Below are 27,439 nucleotides of genomic sequence, written 5' to 3'. Positions count from 1 at the left end.
GTTTGTATTCAGACCATCCCAAAAGGTCCGAACCAACGAAAATCTGGTCCGTTTGGTCGTTTGGTCCGGACCAAACGAGGTAGGTGTGAATACGCCCTTATAAACCGTCCCTTGCTTCTGAGCAGGAAATACCGTAACAGGTGCGGCTATCGCTAGGTGGCTGTACGCATTGATATGAAGGTAGAGAGAAATAGTGCCAAGCGATTGTGAGGTCTGACTCAGCCGGGAGTTGAACCTGGAAGCTCAAAGAGCCTCCTTTTTCTAAATTTTTCCCTCCCTCGGCTTATTTTACTAAGGTTTTGTCACCTCTTTGAGTCGACACGACAATAGGCCTACTCATAATAGGAATACCGTCATGTTGGAAAAAAAACAAAATGAACAAAAATAAAAAAACATAGATCCACATCCCACTGAATAGTACCTTCAAAGAACAGCACAGAAAAGCCAAACAAGTCAAACAGGTTTGATGTCTTCCAGTAAGACAGAAGCCACAACTTTTGACCTGTTTAATTAACAGCTGAAATACAGGTCACCTTTTCTGCTTTGTTGCCAGATTGGTAGCAGCAGCGTCTAACTGGACTGATGTGTAGCATTAACTGTAAACATGTCAGAGAACCTATTTGTTAGCTAAGTGCAAAAAAAAAAAAAAAGAACAGGGAAGTCAACTCTGTTAAAATGCCAGTAAATGTTTTGTTGGTAGTTATCTCAGTGTAAAAGAATGAGGAAGTTTCAGAGGCGTCACAAAAAGGGAACAGGCAGCATCACACAGTCGGACAGGTACAATTTCTGTTGTCGGAAGACTTAAATTTTCTCCTTTGTTGGCTCACAACGTTTGACTAATTTTTCTAATTATACAGTAGAGCTTTTCCATGTGAATGAAATAGATTATTTATTTGTGCCGTACTTATTTTTTTCAGGTTTTGCTGATATAAATGGATACTGCAGTGCGCCTAAGGCCACCTTTACAGCTGCACGCTGAGAACAGTTTAACAGGGACGGAGACTCACAGCTGCTCTGACAACATGCTGAAGTTTATCTGCGAGTTTCAGCACGAGCCAGTCCTCCCGCAGATGTATGGGGATGAAGACGACAGTGTCTGTGTCAGTTACAAGTCAGTGTCTGTTATTCTCCCTGCACAGTGCAGCGTCTACCAGCTCCGTCTGCGCATCTCTATGCAAGTATGTATACCCCATTCTTTCTATTCTGGCAGCTTTTTGTGCTTATATAGCTGGGTCTTGTAGCTTGGTTCATTCTCTAGGGCTGAATAAAGACTTTGCTCTGGGAGCGCATTCTGATAAAATTTAATTGTTGTGTTAATCTGACAAAAACTGAACTTTTTAGATACATGTATTCATATTAGTCCAACTTAAATTGTTAAAATCAAAAAGTTGTGAATATGGATTAACCCTTTAATGCCCTCATTGAGGACAAAAAAACTAGGGCTGGGCAACGATTAAAATGTTTAATCTAATTAATCACATGATTTCCCTGATTAATCACGATTAATCGCATTTGTACGCAAAATCCATTTTACAAAATAAAAGCCTGTGAGCAACAGACTTTTACAATAATAAAATAAATAATAAAACCTGTGTTAATGCGCGATAAAATATTTGTCGGCATTAAATAATTAATGAGTTAACACGATAATAACGACTTAACTCGCCCAGCCCTAAAAAAAAAACATTTATTTGCATTCCATTTCCTTGGGGCAGTAATAAAAGTTAAGGTTGAGATGTCACTTAATGGGGGCTGCACGGTGGTGCGGTGGTTAGCACCGTCGCCTCACAGCAGAGCAGGGTTTATGATTTGAATGTGGCATTTCTGTGCAGGCTAGTGCTGTGCGATATGGACAAAATTTTATATCCTGATAACGATATATATCCCAATATAGTATTTTTTCTTAAAATTGTATATATATATTTATTAGGGCTGTGACTCGATTAAAATTTTTAATCGCGTTAACTACAGGCTTTGAAATTAATTAATCGAAATTAATCGCATTTTAATCGCATATACTTTATCCTTTAGAAAATGAACATTTTCAACAATATTTCAACAAACACAGAACATATCCCTATTTGAAATCTGAATGTAGCATGCATGAAAACACAGTATATAGAATCTTGGATGTTAAGCTGCGTTGGGCCCCCGTTAGCTTCCACGCTAGCTGCTACATGTCCGAGACACATAATGGCTCGGCGGCCAGCAATTGGATAAACCATTGAAGTGAATCAATCCTGTGAAAGAATGAAAACAAGTGAATGAAACCTGCACTCACCCATTATGAAGTTAACTCTGCCAGCCATTCCATAATCTGCTCAGCCAACTCCTTGACGTCGGGTATGGTTGGTAACGTTACGGCGGCTAGCATTAGCAACGAGGCTGCTAGGCTTGCTAAATCGGTAAGCATTAGGCTACTGAAGAAAGCTAGTCTTTTTAGCTACGTTATATTATCATCTTTCTTCTCGGCTATAACCTTTGTTTACGGCCACTGGCCCTAACCTGATGAGCTAGCTGTCAAATCACCGGAAGTTTTCACCGGAAGTACTCGCGCACACACAAAAGCTCTCTCCAGACATATCTTTCTTTCATTCCGCCCAGATGAAATTTAATGCCGCATGAAATATTGGCTACACAACGAGCCCCTCATCAGCCCTCATCATCAGTAAATTTCTAAGTGGGTGCGATCAGTCTTGCTTGACTTGCGTCCATCCGTCTGTATTTAAAAAAAAAAAAAATTATAGTGTGCGATTAAAATGCGTTATTTTTTTTAACGCGCTAATATGTGTGTAGTTAATTAATCGAAATTAACGCGCTAAAGTCCCAGCCCTAATATATATATGAAATTAATGGCAATAGCGTCTGTGATTTGGCGGTGTCTGCAGGACTGCTTGTCAAAAGGGATGCCTCTGGTCAACAATTCGTTCAGGCTCGTTTGGTGTGTTTTTTTTCTTCGTTTGTGGTTTTGAGGTAGTTTTTTGCCTCTTCACGCTGTCTATGTACTGTTCTTCATGTCGTGTCTTTAAGTGACAGAACAGATTAGACGTATTCGAGTCGCTGGTAATGACCTGTTGGTGGCATGTTTAGCAAATTACTGGTCGGTGTCTGACAAACCAAACCAAAACCACACTATGGAATTCCGGTTCCCTCTTTTCAGCACTAATTCCTCTCTGGGAATTACATATGCAGAAGCATATGAAAGGAAAAAGCTTAGGTATGTGGAGTTGGGGGCAGAAGCAGAGCAGCGAGGATGGAAAGTTAGAATAGGAGGGAGTTGTTGAGGATAGGAAGTGTCAGATAGTGAAGGAAGTGTCCGATGAGGCAGTAAAGTCCAGTCAGTGGATTTGGATTAGAAGAACCAATAGCAGCTGGGGGCCCAGCAGGGGGAGCACTTAGGGTAAACAGACTTTTGGAAGAAGCAAAGAAGAAGTTCAAGATATTTAAGTGGAGGGTGTGGCCCATGTGAGCCTTTTGAAACCAGGCGGCCATTTTGGGTGAGTTGGCCTTGAGTGAGTTGTATGGCTTTGTTTTTGCTGGCATTTTTAGTGATTATAGGACTGTTTAGGTGAGTTTGTCTGCTGAATCTGCAAGTGTGTCTTGTCCTGGCTCCACCTCTGGCACCCTCTACATTTTCATTACCCTCTACCCGAACCAGGGTTTGTATCCCCACCCCGCTGTGACTGGTGTGCAGTTGGTGAGAGGCTGAGATAGCTTGTGACTGTGGAAAAAAAAAAAAAAAGATGGTTGTTGTGGTGTGAGAAGCCGTGTTGGCTGGCATTAGGGGGGTGACTCTGGGACGCCAGTGATCACTGTCTAGCCTCCAGGAGGTGTCGTGGGCCCAACTAGACGAAACACTGATGAAAGGAGCTTTCCACCTGATGACCCCAATGACATGTTGGTCAGCACTGCTCATTAATCTATATAGGGAGTTTAGGGAATTATTCACTGAGTCTGGTCCATTTTTTTCTTTTTCTTTAGCACAGGTTTCTTGTGTTTACCTTAAATCCGTCGTGTTTTCCATCGTACTCTCTGCCAAACTCTCCGCATTTGCCGTGTTGTTGTTTGTATCCATGCATGCTCCCCTAGCACTACCAGAAATGAGTCTTTGTGGGTGACGCAAAAATGCTACCGCAAAGTAGTAGCGTTGCTGCTGTTACATTTAGCCTTCAATTATTGTTATAAACAATAGAAGGCTATATCGTACGGTAGACATTTTTACATCGCACTACGACATATCTTAATATCGCACAGTGCAGGCCTTCGCCCCGTGTAAGCGGCGGTTCTCTCCGGGTACTCCGGCTTCCCCCCACTGTCCAAAAACATGCACGTTAGGTTAATTGGTGACCCTCACTTCGTCCAATGACAGCTGGGATAGGCTCCAGCCCCCCTGCAACCCTGAGTTGGATTAAGCGGGTATAGAAAATGCATGGATGTCACCTAATGGCAAAAGTCAGCTTTACATAAATCAGCTAAGTGGAAAAGATAGCTTTGGCAGGCTAATTGAACGAAATAAAAAAAAAACACTTAATTATTAATCATAACCAGTCACTGTGTATGGCTATTGCTGTGACCACCAGCTGTAATGTTCCTTGTTGCAGTACAGCTTAATAAGCCTCTGATTGTGCACTGTCAGTTGTTTCACTGCGTTGTGTAGAAGGTGTGCAGTGTTGACCATTAACTTGCACAGTATTGTTTCTTGCACAATCAGCTGCAGGGGTTTCGGAGCAGTCACCAGCACAGAGGCAGCCTTCTTTATCAGTTTATTTAGTTTCTTTGAGTCATTCCGAGCCCCAACAGATGACTATAAAGCAGATTTCACTCTCCACCACAGACGTCGAACGACTACAACTTCCTCCCACAATTCCCAAAAAGTTTGGGCGCTGTGTAAAATACCAATAAGAACAGAATGCAAGATGTGTAAATATCATAACCCAATATTATAGAACATGGAAAACACCTCCAGTGTTGAAGGTGAGACATTGAAAACATTCAGCAAAACGTCCACTTTACCACTGTGTAGCATCCCCTCTTCTTTTAACAGCAGTCTATAAACATCTGGAACTGAGCAGACCAGCTGTTGGAGCTTTGGAAGAGGCATGTTGTGCCATTATTGTCTGATATAGGATTCTACAGCTAATTCAGTCCCTTGTGCACAGAGATGTCTCCAAATTACAAGTGTATTGATGAGATAATGTACTGTAGACCACGCGATATTCAAAATCTTGTGTTTCCTTTGTTCTATTGTGAGTAAAATATCGATTAATGGGATTTTTTTTGTTACATTTTGTCTAGGTGGTCCTTGAACTGGTGTTTGTAATGGAAATGGATAGTGGTAATGCCAGACCAATTGCACCACTAGATCCTAATTTGACTTTGGCCAGAAGTGGAGCTTTTCATAATGCTTTTTTTTATTTTGGGTGTTTTAGGGAAACGATATCAGGCTAATATCTTGATCTAAAATGGCAAAAATATCTGTCAGATATTTTCTTAACATTATCAACATTTTTCTAATATTTGTCTCTATGCTTTCAGGCGCAGGAACAAAACTGCCATCCAGACCCATTTGCAATACTGGATCCCAAGCTATACACCCTGCTGTATGCCAGAGGAGATGACTGGTACGAGGCCTATGACGACTGCCAGGTTATCAGGACATTAGATATTCCATGGTCACGTGATGATTCCCCGTGTCTCTCGGCACACATAGTTGTAAAACCGCTTGTGACAGTTGATTCGGAGGAAAAAAAGGAACAACAGCAGTGTTTGACTTACCTCCTTGGTCATGACCTGGAGAGAGAGGCGTCAGACAGACTTGGCGAGCTCACATTCACTCGCAGGAAACTGGCATCTCCAAGAAGACAAGAGCTGAGGAATCGGGATGACGTGTCGTATGCCACGGAGCCCTGGATAACACGTGCCCCAGTACCCGATGACCTCCAGGACTGGCTGAAGAGAAAGCTTCCTGTCACTCTGCACTACATGAACAAGATCAGCTTTAGCGTGCAGGTGGATTTGAATGCAAAACCGGATGTTCTTCTTAAAGTTTTTAGAAGGGTAATGGCCGACAAGATGCCTGAATATGACACTTCTGATGGTCTGGTGTTGAAAGTTTCAGGCAGGGAGGAGTTTTTTTCTGGTGAGCACACCCTCATCGAATTTCTCTGGGTTCGACAATGCTTGAGAGCCAATCAGGATCTCCACCTCTCTGTGGTTGCCGTCTCACACCTTGCGTCAGAGACAGTCGAGTTCGTGGACTGGCCGCTTGTTGATGGATTCAGTGGACAGTTCAGTTCCCACAGTGATCTTAGTCTCCAAGGGAAGGATTTGGATGACATCTTCATGATATCCTTGTGGGACTGCAACAGAAAGTTTAGAGTCAAACTGCTTGGCTTTGATATCCCAAAGCTACCAAGCAAATGCCCTCAGTCTGTCTATGTTGAGGCATCTTTACTTTATGGCAACAAGGTCCTCTCTTCAGTGTCCTCTGTTCCCAAGCCTTTTGCAGATGAGGTACTTTGGAATGAATGGCTGGACTTTGAGGTTCTCCTCAGTGATTTGCCACGTGGAGTCAAGCTAGCTCTCACTATTAATTCAATTACAAGTGATGCCTCCCCAACAACCAAAGAGCCAAAGCCAACAGCAACCAGAGATTCAAAGGCTTCAGGCAGCAAAGACTCGAGATCACCATCCCTTTCAGTCAACAAATCAGCAGAGCCACAGAAAGGGAAAGGCAAGGTGCTCTACTTTGTCAATCTTCTCCTCATAGATCACAGGTGAGGCTTTTTAGAGACAACAATAGAAAAATCACTTTTTTTCTGTGCTTTAGAGCATATATTTCCTCCTCCCTCTGTATCGCTGCCTAGCTTCAACTTTAGTTGATGCTTCATAAGCTACAACTCACAAGTGGAAAGTTAAAGCTCTTCTTCTATTCTGTTTGGTTTTGCTATCTACACCAAATCTCTCTATCTCTCTATCTATCTATATATATATATACATATATATATATATATATATATATATATATATATATCAAGAATACTTACATTAATGTTTTGAGCCGGCTTTCTTTTTGTTGAAAGTTGGAAAATTCTAATTTCCCATTTGTCGTCAATGCTGCATCAGTACAGCACCAGCAACTGCCATTACAGAACAAGTGTTTGTTAATCGTTATTAAATTGTTATTACGTACTTCAGGTCTCAAAAGAGGCTGACTCTGATTAAGAGAGGGCTGGGGTGGAGTGGAGTGGGTCACCCGATGCCCCTGGAATGGATAAATTAAAAGAGTATCACTGAAAAAAACTGACTTTTTGGTGAAATAAACTCTATTAGAGTAACTGTCATAATTTCTACTTTGTATTTTTAAGATTTAGTAAGAACTAGAGTTTCTTAAGTAAAATGAAACATTTTATTAATGTAATACATGAATTATGGGTGAAGAGTAAGTTTTACTTAGGTTTCCTTATTCAATTTAAATATTTAATAGTTGTATGTACATAAACCGAAAGTGTATCGTTTTGAAACGCATGCACGACGCATGCGCACAGTACCACAGGATTGGCGCTCATCCGTACGTTAGATGCAGGATCACAGAGCGAGGTGGAGCATGAACGACGGTCATTTCACAGGTAAGTTATTACTGTTCTGTTTTAAATTTGTGATAATATTTAAGTCTGCATGTAGTTTGACGCAAGATATGTCACTGTTCATAAGTTAATTTAAAGTTAGCATAACGCCACATTGGTCCGTGATACAGTTTATTTGTCATTAAGTCTTTTTAAAATATTTTTCTATCAACAGGAAGCAAATCAGAACAGAACATTATTCTCATCATTCAGGCAAGTAGAAAATAATGTCTGCATGATGTAACATTGTTTTGTTATTTTCCCTTATTCATCCATTATAACGTAATATTAGAATTGTGGCTGAATATTTTAGACCTTCGTTTTGTGTCTCTTCATTTTCAGGGTGCATCTTTGGAGCAGTTTGTGGACAGTTGGAGTTTATGGATGAATTCATCAGGGATAAAGAGTAGGCCTCTTGTGATGTGAAATGGCAGTGCAAAGATGCAATTTTAGGTCATTAAAACGTTTAGAGCTCATAAAACATAATAGGTTGAAGCATCCACACACTGGTCATTACCCGGTCACTACCCTGCTTGTACTCAGATTGTCCTTGTTTATTTAAAAGTTGGGGGGCACTTCATGCACCTTTGTCTAGAAATCATACACAGACTCAACAGTAAGGGCAGATAGTTTAATTTCCGTGTCTTGTATGTAATTCATGTAGTTTTAACACAGAGAAGCAATATTTTTGAACGCCTCAGGACTTGAAACTGTAAATTGTGTTTTTAAAGATTGTGACTACAGTACGAGTATATATTCCTGACCCTCTCTCAGAAGTTGTTTTGAGCATGTTTGTGTGTGTTAAATGTTCTTGAATATCTAAGTATTATATTTCTGTGATGAATGTTGAAACTCTGTTTCAGAGAGTTTTTCACTGCATATTTGAAAAGCACTATTCCAGATCTGTACTGCATGTACAGAAGTATTGGAACACCTGCACAATCTAATGCAATTATTCCCAGTCCACAGCACTGCCAGATTCTACTTTTGTTAAGCTTCTACATGCTCAGTTTTTATTTACATTGTCAGAAAGGTGATAATTTGACTTTGTTTATTACTGAAGTTGTGGTGGATGGTGCTGTTCTACCATTATGGTGCATTATGTTGACAGTGTTCCTAATATTTTGCCCCAATAGTGTATCTGCACTGTGTAAATCAGGGAGTCTCTCTGTGTCAAATACCTGACAGTAAAATCCGAAATTCTCCGGTTGCCTGGAGACCAACGTTATGTTGAACTTCTTGAACCTTTTAAACTTCTTTGTTGGTAAATCTTAATTAGTTTAGGAAAGGTAATAATTAATGTTTTAAGGGCACAAATTATCATAAAAGGGGGTGTGAGTATTCACTGTAAAGCACTGAGTTATAAAGGTAGTAATTAGTCAAAACAGTCATTAGATAAATTTCCCTTTTTTTGTACGTAGCTATCAAGGCTCATTTAAATGATTTTCTACTGAGACAAGTGTTAGGTGTAAGGAGAAGTGCTTTTAAGAACAGCTATTAATCAGCTCTGAATAGTTAGCCTCTGCCAAAGACCAATCAGTTTAATAATCAATCAATCAATCAATCAATCAATCAATCAATCAATCAATCAATCTTTATTTATATAGCGCATTTCATACCACAGGCAACTCAATGTAATAAGCAGTTTTTTCTAAGTTGTTTAAGTTCAAGAATATGAACCTCAAGAAAGGTTCATTCTAACGTGTGTATATTTCAAGGCTTTCTTTTCCCTTTTTTTTACGAATAAGATAAACTACACAATGTGTATATTTCCTATGGATTCCAAAAAAACACAAATAAGTCAGAAAATATAATAGAAGTAGTACAAAGCACCAACAAGGAGGCCCAACTCAAACCCAAAACAGTTTTGCATGAAACTGGAATCATCTCCTATGTGGTACAGTAGTTTTTTTTCTTTTTATTTGATTATTTCGGCTGTTTAATCAGGTTTGATCACCAACATACTTAGATTTAAGCACCAAAACCACATGTTTATATAGATGAAAAGAGCATACAGTTTAAAAAGTGAGGAGTATGTAGGAGTACGGAGAATTACTGAGTTTGAGAGAGGCTTTTTGCTCAGAAGGGTTAGAATAACGTTTCAGAGTGATCATAACAACTGAGTGCTGCACAGCTCAACTCCAGTCAGTGGAGAAACAATAACTGATCTGTAAATCCATACCCACGGTTAATGAATAAGCTCATGTATTCGTCCGCCATGCACACAGTATGGGATCTGGACAACTGGGTCAGTGTGAGCTGCTGTTACGCCCACAAGTAATGATTTTCTTACACTAATGTAAGGTTTCTACATCATAAAATGAGTATCAGCCTGGCTTGGGTAAAAAAAAAAAGGGATAACCTGGTATCAGTTTTGTGGTAGTACCTGTAATAAATAAAAAGTGAGAGATACTGTACCATATTGTTCCGTAACATGTAACAGGAAAAACGCCATCAGTGTATTTAGAGTATACAGTATTGTGATGAGTTGTCTGTCTGAGTAACAAAAAGAGAGGAGAAATGGAGCAATAAAATGCCAACTGAGACTGTCACACTGAGATAGTCGCAGTTTAAAATGAATCTGTTTAACTTGACTATGTACGAACAAACCAAAACATTTGCTGCTGAATTCTTGTGTTTTGATAAATAATTTCTTAAATATGAAGCTTTCACTGTTTGAATAGTTTTTTTTTCCATTGCTCTTCTTATGTAGTTTCATGGTGTCTTGTAACATTTTGAAAAATCCCACACGGACATGATATGGTTTTGTCCTAAAACCCATTTTCTCTGTTTTAAAGCTGATGAGCGTAAGCTTACAAAATTGAGTTTAAAGGGATAGTTCGCCTCTTTTGACATGAAGCTGTATGACATCCCATATTATTAGCAATATATGAAGGGAGGCTAAATAGCGCCAAGCGATTGTGAGGTCTGACTTTTTCTGGCTAACGATTTTGTGATGCAAATGTATTACTCTTTCTGAAAGCATGTTGTTTTGAGAAGCAAGACGCTTTATTTTTTAAACCCCAGCCAACTAGCCGGACTACCTTCATCAACACCAAAATGAGGCTGGAACTCTGCTCACAGGACGCAGCAGGGGGTAAGAAGATGTTCATAAATGATATGGCTAATATGGGATGTCATACAGCTTCATGTCAAAAGAGGCGAACTATCCCTTAAATGACTCTGCAGGGTGTGTATGCATGCAGTTATTGTACGATTTTCCCTCAACAGTTTGCACAGGTGGCTACATTTTGTGGATAATTTGTGGATTCTGTAGATAACTGTCATTCGCTCATCCCTGCAGATCTGTTCTCAGCCAGGGTACCCACACCTTACACATGTGGTCCTACCCTGATGTGGAGGAAGGAGCCATCACCTACCAGGCAGACAAGCTGTCCTCTGCTACTAACCCAGATGTAGCCGACTCGATGGGTATCAGCATCCTTCTTGACCACTACAGCTTCCCTGTGGTTCTGCCAAATACCTTCGGCCACAATGAAAGTCCCGGCAGTCCTACTTCTGGCCTTTCCTCAGTCAAATCTGATGACTCTGGCCACGCACCTTCCTTCTCAGCCCCAACTGCTTCATCTATCATGGATTCTTCTTCTCTGCATGCGACATCTCATCAGGACCCGTCAGCTGATACCGTAAGTCTCAGACCCCCTTCTACAGTCCTCAGCACTAAGAGAGCTTGCCTCAAAAGGTTCCGTCAAGAGAGCGTCCAATATGCCTCCAATCTACCACACTTCCTGCGCAGTGTTGATTGGATGGACCGCAGAGTGGTTGAGGATGTCCACTGGCTACTGGGAAACTGGGATCCAAGGGAACTGGATTTGACTGTGGCCCTGGAGCTGTTGAGTATGGACTTTGCGGATGAGATGGTCAGGAGACTAGCTGTGCAGCGACTGGAGAGCTTGTCTAACGATGAAGTTATGAAGTATTTGCTGCAGCTGGTGCAGGTATGTATCCGATGATGATGATAGAAAAGAAAAGTGCATACAGAACGCAGATGTAAAAGAAGTGTGTGAAAGTGTATTCAAAGAGTAACAAGAAAATCCATGAATGCACACTGTTGTTCAGAGCTTACACTACTTTCACACAATCCTCTGGAAAAACATACATTTATGTAAATGATTATTTAGACATCTATTAACAATATTGAAATGATTTGACTGAGTTATATTAACTGAAAAAATATGTGTCTCGAGGCTAAGAGAAAACAAAGCTGAATATATAAAAAGGTAAAACAGCTGTTGTATCCAAAAGCTTTTATTTTAGGAGCAGAAGTTCTCAAGTCTCTCCAGAGAGAGAAACAAAACAGGCTATAGAAATATTAATAATATTTATATACACTACCGGTCAAGAGTTTTAGAACACCCCAATTTTCCCAGTTATTTTTTGCAATGCAAGTCTAACAAATCCAATGAATAGCAACAGGTTAGGTTACCCAAATCTGAGAAATAATGTAAGTTTCAGAATTAATTATTTTCAGGGAACACGAAATGGGTTAACAATTTTGACATCAACTGTCAAACATGGAGGAGGAAGCCTGATGGTCTGGGTTGGTGACTTGTACAGAGTGAGAGGCACCCTGAACCAAAATGGCTACCACAGCATTCTGCAGCACCATGCAATACCCTCTGGTATGTGTCATAGTGGGTCAGGGGTTCATCCTAAAGCAAGATAATGACCCAAAACATAAGTCCAAGCTATGCCAGAACTACCTCAGGAAAAAAGAACAAGATGCTAAACTTGAAAGCATTGGGTGGCCAGCAGAGTCTCAAGACTTAAACCCCATTGTGCTGATTTGGGATGAACTGGGCAGAAAGGTGACAGCAAAGCAACCTACAAGTGCCACACATTTATGGGAACTTCTGCAACAGAGTTGGGAAGAACCTTCTGAAGAAAGTTTGATTTCTTTTATAGAAAGAATGCCACGAGTGTGTTCAGCTGTTATATCAGCCAATGGTGGCAAAATACATTTTGGTCCATAAATTGATTCCATGATTTCTTTTCTTTTGTATGTATACACTTCTCCCAAAATGAGAGAAATATATCTATGAAAACTTATCAGGAAAATCAAAATCACTCCACTATGCGGAGGAACAAACAAAAGGTCTATAAAACTTTGACTTTAACTACCGTAAATGTCACTCCTGCTACGGAGGAAAAACAAATAACCTCTCCTAAAAAAACGGAGGCTCTACTCTATGAAAATTTATAAAACAAAACTCACTCCTACTGGGAGGAAAAAACAAGAATGCTATGAAAAGAAACTTAAACTGGTACTTTAACAGGACTACCTTATCAAACTTTAACAAGAACAAAAAAATCCCTCTTTTTGTCTTTTGTGAAACCGTCACAAAATTCACATTTGCCTCTTTTACTTTTTATGATGTTGGGGTTTTTTTGGTCCTGAAAGATTATCAGTGGATAATACAGTTATAATACAGTTATTATATAATTATAATACAGTTTTTCTCTCACCTTGTTTATTCTTAGACCCTGAAAGTGGAACCTTACCATGACAGTTTCCTCGCTCGGTACCTTATCCAAAGAGCTCTGCAAGTGAGTCATGCAACATTCATTAATGTTCTTCTTCTTCTGTATGAATAACACGTAATGTATTAGGGGAGATATATAAGGCCATCTTTAGGATTTTTTTCTAATTATTTGCATATTGAAAGTCCGTATATTAGCTCTGAAGCCTTTAAAAGGCAACATTTTTGTCAGTGTGAAATTTTCTTAGTTTGATACAGGCTGCAGTTTAATATAAATCTCAGGAATCTATTCACCCAGGGAGAAAATTATTGAGCATGTGCTGCAAGTAGAATATTTTAGACTGTCCTTTGCTCGATTCATCCCCATGGTGCCTATAATTTAATTTGCTTGACATGGTCTTCAGAGCCAATGTATGTGAAAGATATAAATGGCGTCCATGACGTTAACGGTCATAAAAGAGGCTGCATTTTAGACCTAACCGTGATCTTTTCAGCTCACACTGTACAGGTCAGTCAGCCATCTACAGTGTAGAGCTTCCACTGTTTTAGTGAATATGTCATGTAAACGTGAGTGTGAACAGCTGAGAGTCAGCATTTATATCGCATCATATAGCACATCCACACTTTTAGATATATCTTCCTCAAAAGTTTGGTGTTTTCTCTTCTGTCCCCAAATATACGGCCGATACCAAACCTTGAATTTTGTTAACCGTTGTTACCTCTTGTGGAGAATATCATGACATTATTTAATGCAGTGTCGTTTAAACACTATCGATATTATTATTAACTGTATTTGTTATAGAGGGACAGTGTACACTAATTGACATTTTACAAAGAAAATGTAAATGCACCCAATTATAGCCAAAAGGCTAGTTTCCATTGGTAGTCCCCCTGCCAGAAGGAGCATGGCATGATATGAGTAAATGTCTTTATTACTGACAAATTAAATTAGAAACCTTCCAGCATACAATGCGTTTTTAATCAAGTTTACCCCCGAAGTCAGCTTTGTTTAGTTTAGCTTTCATTTCTGAGTGTCCAAACCTGCGCAGTTTCAACAGGTGGGCTGTAACCATATCTATGATTGTAATCTGAATTCTGACTCCATTCCATGTTTCATTGCAGAGCAAGAGAATCGGCCACTTCTTCTTCTGGTATGTCCGCGGTGAGGTGGCAGGGTGCCCCTACTTCCGTCAGCGCATGGCTGTGATTTTGGAGGCCTACCTGCTGGGCTGTGGTCAGGCCATGATCGACAGCTTCGTGCAGCAGGTCCAAGCAGTAAATGTCCTGCAGGAAGTCGCTGTACACATTAAGGAACTTTACCCCGACAAAACTGACCTCCCTTCTACAGGTAGGCACACTGGCTTATGATTGGACAGATAATGATACTAAAATATGATTTATAAGTATAACTTAAAGGGAAAGTTCGGTTTGTTTTAAACCTGGACCTTATTTCTGGCATAAAATACATTCATCTACTCACCGATAACAGTTTGGTGAAAGTCGGCGTCCTTTGGACGCTATTTAGATCACTGGAGATCTGCGTATATCCATATATCCAAATGTGCATTGCAACTTCTTGAACTACGGCAGGCGGTATGTGTCAAGATTCAAGAAGCTATAGATTCAGACTCAAGGTCCATACAAACAAAAAGACATCAAGACTCACAGTACAAAGGATTACATAACACACATACAATAAAACTATAAATACAGATGACAGATAACATGTCAGATAAAATAAGTTGACATAGCCTTTGGTGTGCAAGCATTGCAATTAGTCATATTCTGGGAGTTACCGGAAGTGACGTCGACGCAGCGTTAGCGTTAGCAGCAGTGTGTAGTTGCTATTTGGAAAGTGTTCTTTTAACTCCCGGTAAACTTACAAACTTTCTAATGCCTCTTTTTGTGAGTTAAGAGCCTATATGCACTACGGCAGAAGTTTGGTAACAATCAATGCATTATTAGTGGGATAATTTACGAGATAAAATCTATTTACCATTAGCGCCAGTAATAAGCCATTCGTCGGACGAGACGTCAAAATGACGTCATTTCCGCTTGCAGGCCTGGCGGGGAAATCGCGATTCGAAGTGCTTTATGTCCCTCTCGGCACTTTGTCGTTTTTCATAGACCGGAAGGACATGGCAGCCTCCATAGAGCTTGCCCGCTCTATGTAGATACAGACAAGTTATTCTTCACTCAGGAGGATAAGTGAGATTTTTGACAGAGATAATTTTACACCAATGAGGACTAATTTATGAATGATTATGTTGATTTGAGCTAATAAATTACTTAAAGGGACACTATGTAATTTCTTCCCCCATCTAGTGGTGCAATTTTATTTTGCAAAGTTGAATGAATTTGCTCTCTAGCGCCTCACGTTTTCAAATGTGCGCTGCAACTTCTTGAACTAAGGCAAGCGGAATGTGTCAAGATTCAAGAAGCTATAGCTTCAGACTCAAGGTCCATACAAACAAAAAGAAATCAAGACACACAGTACAAAGGATTATATAACACACATACAACAACACTATGAATACAGATGACAGATAACATGTCAGATAACATAACATCTCCTTTGGTGTGCAAGCAATGCAATTAGTCATATTCCGGGAGTTACCGGAAGTGAAGTCGACGCAGCGTTAGCATTAGCCTGCGTTAGCAATAGGAGCATTAGCAGCGGTAAATAAACTCCCGGTAAACTTACAAACTTTCTAATGCCTCGTTTTGTGAGTTAAGAGCCTATGTGTACTACGGCAGAAGTTTGGTAACAATCAATGCATTATTAGTGGGATCATTTACGAGATAAATTCTATTTAGCATTTTTTTTTTTAAACTTTATTAGTAAATCAACAAAATAACAGTTTACAAATGTGAGCATAACGCCAAAAAGAAGATATCCAGGGGGAGCATAGGAATAATAATAAAAAGAAGAAGATGATGCACTTACAAAAAGAAAGCTAATGAACACAAAGACATATGTGCCAAGGAATAAAATCTATTTAGCATTAGCGGCTGTAATAAGCCATTTGGCGGAAATGACGTCACAATGACGTCATTTCTGCTTGTAGGCCTGGTGGGGAAATCGCGATTCGAAGTGCTTTATGTCCCTCTCGTCACTTTGTCGTTTTTCATAGACCGGAAGGACATGGCAGCCTCCATAGAGCTTACCTGCTCTATGTAGATACAGACAAGTTATTCTTCACTCAGGAGGATAAGTGAGATTTTTGACAGAGATCATTTTACACCAATGAGGACTAACTTATGAATGAATATGTTGATTTGAGCTAATAAATGACTTAATTTATTACATAGTGTCCCTTTAATATATTACATACTGTCCCTTTAAACAAGCAACTCATACTTCTTAGAATAATCTCAACAAAAAAATAAAACTTGAATAACACGCATTCATAATGAAATCATTCTCTAAAAAGTCTTAAAAGAAGAAGAATGAAATTAAGCTTCTCAGAACTAAACATACCCAAATAATGAGGCTGGGGATCGAAGCCGTCTATTGCGGCTAAATCCAACACCTTTTCGTTCAGCGCCGCTGTGGGCTAAGCAGGGGGAAATCAGTTGTCTTACGCGCACTCCATGATATAATGTCCACACACTCATTCCGGTTTCTTTCGTTTATTGCTCTCCATATCATCCAATATGACTCCAATAGTCCTTTCCGATTGCAAGATAGAGCAAAAACGTTGAGACAAAGGAGCAGTGCGATGCGAGAATTGCGATGCGGTACACAAAAGGATAGCCTTCCCCCGTACTCACCCCACGCCAAACTGAACTCGCGCACAGGTACCAGGTAGGGCTAATTAAAGGCTTCCAATTGCGCACCACACTGGCCCAGTGTCACACCCATGTCCAAGAATAACCAATAAACAAAAACACAAATCAAAATAAACCAATAACCATAAAGTGTACCATAATGAAACAAAAAATATAAAGAAAATAATTATGGCTCCTACACCGTCCTTCATGTAAATGCTTAACTGCGCTCAAATGGGCCTAAACAATCCACACGTATGCTCCAGAGTTCCTTGTTTTATGCATAATTTTGTAAAAGTAAAGTTTAATTGTATATTGATACAGCCAAATTCGCAATAAAGCTGCTCTCATTCACTTGTTTTTCTGTTTCTTTTATCAAATAGCTAAAAGCTTCTGAAACTGTGACCAAAAAACACAAAATCGCATCAAAAACACACCAAACAGACGCCCTACTGAAGTACATCCCTCTGAAAGTTGTGGTTGGTGGCATGAAAAAGAATACAGGATTTGTGTTCATCAGCACAAAGTTTTCTTTTTTGACACAATTTTTTGTGCACACACTGTGCAAAGTAATACGAGTCCAGTCATACATGTGATGCTGACACATCTTATTCCCTCTCGAAATTTGTTATTATGCTAAATCAATGTAAATGAGCGTTTGAAGCACTTGTTACAAATGGATGTAGCTCAGAATATTCATAGTGGCTGTTTGCTGATTTGTTGATAATCTCCAGGTGTGGAGTTTCCCTTGATATTCATACTTCATTCTTACTATCCACAACCAAAACTGCAAATATGGCTGTGTTGATGCATATAGACCAAAAGGTGCTGCCCATCTGCTGCTCATCTGATTTTAACAGTTAAGCTTTGACACAGAACCTGTACAACCACAAAGGTTGTAATATGAGTCACTTGCGCTCATTTGGAGCAGCTGCTGCTTATTCATAATAAGTTTGTGTTTTTAGGCACTTTGTTCAAAATGTATCTATGCACCTTTCAACCAATTTGTTTCACTTGTGTCTTAATCATCAGCTCCACTCAGGCTTAGGGAAATTCTGAGAATCAAGCATCTGCCGAATGAATTCTTACTGCCGTTTGACCCCCGCATCAAAGCTGGAAGTATCTTGGTAGGTCTCACTCATATTTTATCTGTGTGTTTTCAAGTCAAGCTCGTTTGGGTTTGGGTGACGATGTGTTTAAAAGGAAAATATCTGTCGTGCTTTTTTACTTTAACTTTGCATGCTGAGTCTTTTGGGATTTATCCCAATTCCTCAATCTGACCCACTGTGAACATAAGTAATATCCATATGTTGTCGAATTTGGAGGTTAGCCCAACAAGCTCTGACCACTACACCAACGTTCTTATCACGTTGCATCATAAAGTTGATCCATTTCCTCCCTGAGGCCTAACTTCTAATAAATAATCTGATTCCTACATTCTCCTCTGTATCCATGAAATAATGCATGGGGGAAAGAAGAGAATACCTTCTTGTAATTCTAAATGGGTTTTTTTGAAGGAAAAATAAATTAGCTTTGGAAAAGATAATCATATCTTTGTGTTCATCCTTCAGTTTCTGATGTGATAAATGTTTCTGTCCTTCTTTTTCAATTTTAACGGGACCAAAAGCCCAGAATGTGAAACATTTTTTTTACCCTATAATCTGAGCAATAGAAAGTACAGAAATATTCAAATATTTCTATTGGTAACCTATAGCAGTCGAGCAGTATAAGATGTTAATCTTACTAAACTGTTACAATTCTTCCGGAGAGGGTCTGAATCTAAGCAAACAAGGTGTTTGTTGCACTAACTTGCTTTGTGTGTTAATGTGCTAATATGGACTTATTACGACTAATCACATAGATTGGTGTTAGCTTGATGGGACTGTCAGTAACTGGACCTTGCGGGTATTTATCCAAAGCCCAAGCGTTGGTTGATGTATAATTTTTATTTGCTAAAGGTTTCACAGTCGTGTGGGAAAGAAAGTATCAATATACAGTGTATTAAAAATCAGGAAATAATTAAAAGAATCATCTGGTTCTTACCAGGTTTTCAAATTTGGTAACCACAACCTCAGATGAACAAATATTTATTCGATGAAAACTAAAAATGCAGAAGCAGAGTGTTTAAAAACTAAGTACACCCTTACTGCTTCCTTACAAGTTTGGAAGGTAAATAGCAACCAGCTGCTCATGATTAACTGATCATCACCAGGTGTGAGCTCTAAAAGCAAAGGTTTTTGAGAGTTTGCTGTTCTGGAGCATTTAGGTATGTGTTAACACATGCAAGATGTCCTACTTAGATGGCCGGAGTTATTTTGTTATAAATTGGCAGCTATGAATCTGAGCGAGTGGCCATGACTTGTGGAGTCCCCCAGGGGTCAATTCTTGGACCTCTTCTGTTTAACTGATGCTCCCTTTGGGTCAGATATTGCAGAACTTTAACATAAATTATCACAGTTATGCAGACGACACACAACTTTATGTGTCTCTGCACATCTGGGCTGCACGTCTGCTGGACTGCAGCCCAGCAGACGTACTGTGTCAGTGTCTGGAGGAAGTAAACACCTGGATGAGAGAGAATTTTCTACAATAAAATGAAGACAAAACTGAGATCATTCTGTTTGGTAGCAAAGAGAAGAGGGTCAGCGTTGGTAAATATCTTGAGACTACAACCACTGACCAAGTTGGTAACCTCGGAGTGTTGATAGACTCAGATCTGACTTTCAGCAGCCACATCAAAGCCGTCACCAAGGCAGCTTTTTACCATCTCAGAAACATCAACAGAATTAAAGGTTTCCTCTCCCAAAAGACCAGGAGAAACTCATCCATGCATTCATCTCCAGTAGACTCCATCACTGTAACGCTCTTTTAACTGGACTTCCCAAAAAGAGCATTAAACATCTGCAGCTCATCCAGAACGCTGCTGCTGGAGTTTTAACCCGGACTAAGAGATCTGAACACATCACAGCAGCTTTAAAATCTTTACTCTGGCTTCCAGTCAGTCACAGAATAGATTTTAAAAGCCTGCTAATGGTTTACAAATCCCAGAACGGTTTAGGCCCAAAATACATCTGTGATATGTTCAGAGAATATAAACCCAGCAGAGCTCTTAGATCCAAGAACTCAGGTCAGCTGGTCCAGTCCAGAGTCCAGACTAAACATGGAGAAGCAGCATTTAGCTGTTATGCTGCAAACAAGTGGAACAAACTGCCAGTGGAGATTAAACTTTGCTTTTATTGCTTTTATGTTATGTAAAGCACTTTGAATTGTGTTATACATGAAATGTGCTACCCAATTAAACTTGATTTGACTAACACAATGCCAAGGAGGAAAGACATCAGCAAATCCACTCTTTTCATATCCCTGTGACACAGCTGGACAAATGCAAGGTGATGGCTAGTAAGAAGAAGCCGCTGTGGCTGGAGTTTTCCCCGATGCCGTCGCCCACCTCCTCCACACCTGTTGGAATAATCTTCAAAGAGGGGGATGACCTCAGACAGGACATGCTCGTTATTCAGGTTAGAGGAATCATTTTGGTCTAAATTATCTTACATAAATATGTTTGATTTCAGTATAAAATGAGTGTTTGTATCTTCCTTTTTAGACACTGGTGTTGATGGACTCTATCTGGCAGGAGAAATCTCTGGACCTGAACCTCATTCCATATGGCTGCATCTCTACAGGACACAACATAGGTATCAAAATTATTTAGTATGTGGCCCCCGTAGTATTTAAAATGGATATAGTTAGCCTAACAATGCCATCATGAAACTCTAGATAGATGTCCTGTTTGCTTAATTAATGATCGTACTTTTTAAACTCATCATATCCTCTCTCATGGTCTCAAGCTAAAACTTACCTGAACTTGATGAGTTTATTAGAACCAGACCTTCGTGTTTAAAAGCGGTTTGGTCTTCAGATTGGTAATTTTGCTATAAATGAAATCTTTTTTTGATTGAATGACTGCTTTACTGATGCACTTTCTTTATTTCCTTTCTATTATCAAAGATGAAAATTAAAATAAAAGGAAAAAATATTGAAAAACTCACTTTAATAAAATTTCCTTCAACAGGTATGATAGAAATTGTGAGGAATGCAGTGACCATTGCTGCAATCCAGTGGAGCCACGGAGGAACGACCGGAGCCTTCAGAAACGATGCTCTGTTTGAGTGGCTCAAGTCCAAGTGCCCACTTCAGGAAATAGTGAGTAATATATAAAGCAAAGACACGATTCACAGTCCAATTTTGAACAAGATTTGGACCAAAGTTAACGTAAAATCAACCTCACAAGTTAATTGCTCTATTTTGGGGATACCACTACCGAAAGCTCAGCCTGCTCTGACCAGTAACACATTCAGTCTCTGCTAACTTTGTCTTGTCTGCTAACTTTGTGAGCTTTTTACATGTAAATAAAGCATAAATTCAGGGCACAGGTGCCGTCCTCAGTGTTTTCGTGTGGCGATCTTTCAATGTTTTACGTGTAAACATGGCAGATGGGTTATTACCAAGCGCTTTGAGTGTCTTTAGGGAATTTATCCAACCTTTGATAGGAACAGAAAAAGAAAAGTACGTCTCTTTACCCAAGCAAAAATTAAATGCTGAACTTTTATCTGTAACAGATGGTCTTTAGACTGTAGTTGTAGCTTTGACTTAAAGGGGAAGTTCATTTTTTTAAAACCTGGACCTTATTTCTGGCATAAAATACATTCATCGACTCACCGATAACAGTTTGGTGAAAGTCGGCGTCCTTCGGAAGATATTTAGATCTCTGGAGATCGGCGTATATCCATATAACGGGAGAGAACAGGGCAGAGACAATACAGCCTCTAAATAAGGCATTATCTGTCTTTATTTCACCAATAATTTAAAACTTTAAGATTAATTATTGAATGAACGTGTACTATTGCACTGTTAGCTCAGAGCTGCCGTGTTGTTATTATTGGGGTCTTTCTAAACAGGCATCTACTGGGAAGACGTCTTCGCTGTGCGCCGCTGCAGCACAGCTCATTCACTCCATTCTCTGTGACGTTCGGACAACTTTACACAGAGTTTGCTGTTGCTAGTTTCGTGCAACACTGCAATTTGGAAATACACAATAATGAACCACGTTACCAGCAGCAGTAGAAAATTCAGTGTAAAGATGCTGCTGTGGCGGCACGCGTCGATGACATCATCCCAGTATACGCGTGTGTAGAAATACCCGATAGCCCCCCAATAACAACAACACGGCAGCTCTGAGCTAACAGTGCAATAGTACGCGTTCATTCATTCATTGGTCTTAAAGGATAAGACCGTTTTTTTTACATTGGGCCCTTGATTTCACATTATAACATGATGTTCTACTCACCCCTGCTTGTTGTTGAACATTTGGAGCTGTTCCGAAGATATTCGCGAGGCGTCTGGCTGCTCTCTTGAGATATTCGGCCATGAAACGGTTTCCTATGGGCAAGCTTAAACAGGCACAAACTATGCTGTTTATAATTTATTTATTACTGTACACTAGCACTGATAACGTGGAGGTGCGTCGCTTACTTAAAAAAATCCGGGTTAATGTAATTTTGATTTTTTTGTCGTAAAGTGGGTGTTACTGACGTCCTCATCGTGCTACTGCCACAGACAGCCCACAGACCTGCTGCCTATTTATTCATTCGGCTAAAATTCAAAATTAGTAACCCGGATTTTTTTAAGTAAGCGACGCACCTCCACGTTATCAGTGCTAGTGTAGAGTAATTAATAAATTATAAACAGCATAGTTTGTGCCTGTATAAGCTTGCCCATAGGAAACCGTTTCATGGCCGGATATCTCAAGAGAGCAGCCAGACGCCTCGCGAATATCTTCGGAACAGCTCCAAATGTTCAACAACAAGCAGGGGTGAGTAGAACATCATGTTATAATGTGAAATCAAGGGCCCAATGTCAAAAAACCAGTCTTATCCTTTAAAGTATTGGTGAAATAAAGACAGATAATGCCTTATTTAGAGGCTGTTTTGTCTCTTCCCTGTTCTCTCCTGTTATATGGATATACGCCGATCTCCAGTGATCTAAATATCTTCCAAAGGACGCTGACTTTCACCAAACTGTTATCGGTGAGTAGATGAACGTATTTTTTGCCAGATATAGTCCAGGTTTAAAAAAACCGAACTACCTCTTTAAATATCTGATAGCTTCAGGCACTACCTTTAACATGCCTCTGTGTTCACATAACTGCAGCACTACAAGGCTGTGGAGAGGTTTGTGAATTCCTGCGCCGGATACTGTGTGGCCACTTACGTCCTGGGTTTAGGGGATCGACACAACGACAACATCATGATCACAGACCAAGGTACACAACACAAATCCTTGTTCGCTCTCTGAATTTGATTGAACTTATTAGGTGAGAAAACTTATGATGTGCATTTGTACACTGGTCATACATCGATATATTCCCATCACTGCCTGATGAAAAAGAACAAGTAAAGTGATAAATCATAAGCACTGAGTTAATAAACCAGATGGTGAACAGAATCTTTTATGTCCTGGGCCTCGAAGGGAACCTGTTTCACATCGACTTCGGTCACATCCTGGGTAACAGGAAGCACTTCCTGGGTGTTAACCGGGAGCGTGTGCCGTTCGTCCTGACACCTGACTTCCTGTATGTCATGGGAAGAGTCAGAGGTCGTAACAGCCTCTACTTTCAACGATTCCTGGTAGGAAGCTCTCATCTGGTGTGTTGGTGTCATTGTATTTGTCTTGTGTGGGACTCGCTATTACACAGATGTTTTAGTCTAAGGGGTAAGTTTTATACTTCCTCGTTCATAGTGTTAAAAAATCTCCATGAGATAGGGAGGCCCCTCTGTGCTTTTAAACTTCCATCGCTTCTCTGTTGCTTCCAGCTCCAAACGAGCTGTTTTTTGTTTTTTTTTGAAGGATGATATGCTCAATGGATCACAATGCTAACAAAGTAACACAGTTGGTAACCGTTACATAAACAGGAGGAAATTGCCTTTCTTTTCGGGCTTTTTTCAGGATTCCATCAAAGCAGCAATGTTTCACATTTGCTGCTTTGATGGGTTTTTCTGGTATCAGGATAATTTATATTTAACTTACTCAAAATTAACTAATAAAATAAATTAAATGGACTTATCAGGCTTCGATACATTCCATACTTTATAGTAGAATCAATTCAGTATTGGTTTTGAGCTTATCATTTGGATCAGTTCCAAAAGAAAACATTTTGTGTCTCATGAACAAGGCAAGGCAAGGCAATTTTATTTATAGAGCACAATTCATACACAGGGCAATTCAAAGTGCAAATAACAGGACCTTCTTTTATAATTGAATTTCTTCTCTTTGCTCAAAGCCTTTAACTTGAAAACTTTCATTCTTTATTGTGTGATTAATGAAGAAATAAACTCAAGACTCGTGAAATGGATGTTTGGGCCTCTGAATTAAATGATTTGCATAGACAAATGAACATGAACGTGAACTAGCAGATCCCCATTTAATCTGCTCGTTATGTAAATACAAGTAAATACAAGTCTGCTATTTATTGCTCTCAACGCCTGCCCTTTTCAGGACACTTGCACCCAAGCATACCTGTCACTGCGCACCCACTCTCATCTGCTGGTCACTCTTTTCTCCCTGATGATGCTCACGGGCATACCAGAGCTGAGTGCTGCAGAGGACATGCGCTACCTGCGGGAGGCGCTCCAGGAGGAACAGAATGAGGCTGAGGCCAGGGGGCATTTTCTCCAACAGATCTCTGAGTGCGAGGAGAAGGGCTGGACGGTGCAGGCCAACTGGTGGATCCACATGTTGGCAGGCATAAAGTAGATTGCTTTGTTCCGAACAACCCCAACCCTGGAGGTGGTTAAATGTGTGTTTCTTCCTCAAACAACGCATCAAGGTGCAAACATATAGTCTATATAACCTCATCCAAATCTGCATCTAACTGAAAATAAACAAATGATGACAAAACATCCATAAGATGTTTTTTTATGTGTTACAAGATATATTTTGGGAAAAATCAGCTTTTAGTGCTATGGCTAAAAAGTTCTGCCAGCCGATCATGACTGCTTGTGGGTTTGGGGCTGAACAGCTAATTTGCATTTGACAGATAAAATGAATAGACGGCGTGCTGAGAAGTTAGTACAGGCCAGGTGGAGAACACAGCAGAAGCAAGGCTGAGCAAGGAGAAGGAGCACTTGGTGAGCCTAAAGCCCAATTTATGGTGGGAAAGGCCACGGAGAGCCCTCTCCGTCATCGGAAACCCTCCCGGAGACGCTCTCCGTCGCTTGCGTGCGTCGGCCAAAATTTCTATCTATCTATCCGTCGAGGCGACGGAGAATCGCGGAGACCGGATGGGTTGGGATTGGTCAGCTAACAACATCATTTCCGGAATCACTTTTCCGGTTTAAAGAGTTTACTGTGTGCCGGTCAACATTTGTGTCATGTTCAGGCACTAAATTAGACCCACGATGCAGACAAACTGACTCGAGAGGTTGGTGAATGGGAAAAAGTTACATTTATTTTGTCCACACGATAGCAGGGGGGAGCAGGAACAAAGGGACTGCCAGCAGGAGCTAAAAAAGGGTATTCCAAGATCCAGGGCTGTTATGATATTTTCCAGAGGGTTCGAGGCGAAGATGGTGCTTGAATCCACAAAGCAGAACAGAGCTTAGTGTCTTCAGATGAGGCGAAGATGGTTCCTGAAGCCACAGAGCAGAACTGAGCTGAGCAGAGCAAAAAACAGAGTTTAGTGTTTTTCAAGTACAGGAGCTAGACGTTCAATACGCACAAGGACGCTGACGATCTGGCAACAAGTGGAGGAGTAAGCCAGTCTTTTATCTTGAGTCCTAGATGGTTGATGGACTACAGGTGTGAGTGGCTCCAACTCCTCCCAACTCCCCTACAGACAGACAAGACACATCCACAAGAGGGAGATACACTGGGATCCTGACAATTTGGTCAAAATTATTTGCATTTCAAAATCAATGAGCTCCAACTCCAACAACAGTCTTTCTCTCTCGGTTGCCATCGCTCACTGTGAGGAGTGGAACGGAGCCGGAAGGTGAACCATCAATCAACCACTTTCACCATAGACGTTGTGAGATTGGGTCGTTTAACGCAGCGACGCCTACTGATCGGGAGGTGAACTGCCTTGCGTATCCAACATCCCGACGGAGAACTTCGAAAGGACGGAGAAGCATACTGAGGCCATAAGGGGTGAAACGAAGCCGGAAGGTAAACAATCAATCAACGACTTCCACGATAGACGTCGCGAGATTAGATCGTCTAGCGTAGCGACACCTACTGATCGGGAGGTGAACTGCCTTGCGTATCCGACATCCCGACAGAGAACTTCGAAAGGTTTAATAGCCTCTGCATGACCATGGAGTCGGATTGGCGGATAGCGACCAAGAAGCATACCGAGGCCTTTAAGTGTGGAAGACACGACTTTTGCAAGTGCTGGGCTGGATAGGGCCAGGAACTGGCAAGCCTTGAAGCCAACAGAGTGAAATCTCTGAACCTTGAGCATAACCGCAGGCTTGCTCAGCTCTGAAGCAGCCAGCTCTGGCAGTGCCTGCATGGCTAACCCAGTAACTACCACAGCAAGTCTCAGCTGGTTCGCCAGCTGACCAGAAGCTTAATGGCAGCAGATAGATTCAGGAGTTTGGGAAAGGAGCTAGTTCCGGTTTTCGTAAAGAACAAGCATGCGGTCAGCTGGCCAAGTGCCATGGGTCCTCGCTTGGCCTTGCTTTTGCTGTGTGGCGTTAAACCTAGGAACTGGGAGCGCCATGCTAGCTCTGAGGTGGCCTGGCTTCTGGAGCCATAAGTTACTATCTTGTTAAAAGCACAGAAATTGTACTCTGAATTACAATTTGTCTCGTCTTTAAAAGGAAACGCTGATTATTCCCACATGTTACTTTCCGTTTCTCTTCTTCGAAATCGTGCTAAAAATGTCTTCACATTTATTTCTCTCAAGCCATTAAACTCGTTATTCACAATTCCTCACTTGGCTATCTTGCATCACAAATTTGAGCCTTTGTTTAATTCTTAATCAATATAATTTGAGCCAGATTAAAGATTTTCACATGCAAATGCACCATATCAATGTACTGACTGAGACTTTCGCCTTTTAGAAAGCTGGGCAACCTGTTTGTGACATAGCTGGGATGCAACAAAGCAAAACTGAACTGCATGACAATAGAACGCATTAGATTAAATGTCTCGATTGCTCCACATTACAGAATATTCGTCCAAATGTGTGTACACTTTGTTTAGTGTCGCAAATAAAGCGCTCTTCACTGCATTGCTTTTCTTAAACAGTGGAAGCACCTTGTGAACTGAAACCTATGTTTTAGTACAGACACAATGTTTAGGAGATATGGTTTCTGGAAAGCCTCCAGTATTTGACATCATGTATTTGAGACACTTGCTGGAGGTTGTCTTTCACCAAGCAGTGAGAATGCATATTTTTTTATTTTAATTTTTTTTACTTGTCTGTATGCTGCAACTGCAAAGTCATTTCCCAGCTGGGATGAATAAAGTACTTCTATTCTA

General features: G+C 40.4%; 1 protein-coding gene across 1 annotated transcript; it reads left to right on the top strand.

Annotated features, from left to right (window-relative positions):
* Window positions 1–543: 543 nt before the first annotated feature.
* Window positions 544–27,439, top strand: LOC142390538 (phosphatidylinositol 4,5-bisphosphate 3-kinase catalytic subunit gamma isoform). The gene is made up of 13 exons (XM_075476032.1): window positions 544–777; window positions 918–1,178; window positions 5,536–6,776; window positions 10,930–11,584; window positions 13,128–13,193; window positions 14,249–14,474; window positions 17,930–18,024; window positions 20,272–20,415; window positions 20,502–20,592; window positions 20,970–21,100; window positions 23,108–23,219; window positions 23,426–23,583; window positions 24,452–27,439. The coding sequence occupies exons 2-13, from the start codon at window positions 933–935 to the stop codon at window positions 24,707–24,709; spliced, it is 3,423 nt and encodes a 1,140-aa protein (XP_075332147.1). The 5' UTR covers window positions 544–777; window positions 918–932; the 3' UTR covers window positions 24,710–27,439.

This window comes from Odontesthes bonariensis, chromosome 10 (genome assembly GCF_027942865.1).
Source record: "Odontesthes bonariensis isolate fOdoBon6 chromosome 10, fOdoBon6.hap1, whole genome shotgun sequence".
In the NCBI taxonomy this organism is placed as follows: domain Eukaryota; kingdom Metazoa; phylum Chordata; class Actinopteri; order Atheriniformes; family Atherinopsidae; genus Odontesthes; species Odontesthes bonariensis.
Note: the sequence above shows the minus strand (reverse complement) of the source record. Positions and strands in the feature narration are given on the sequence as shown.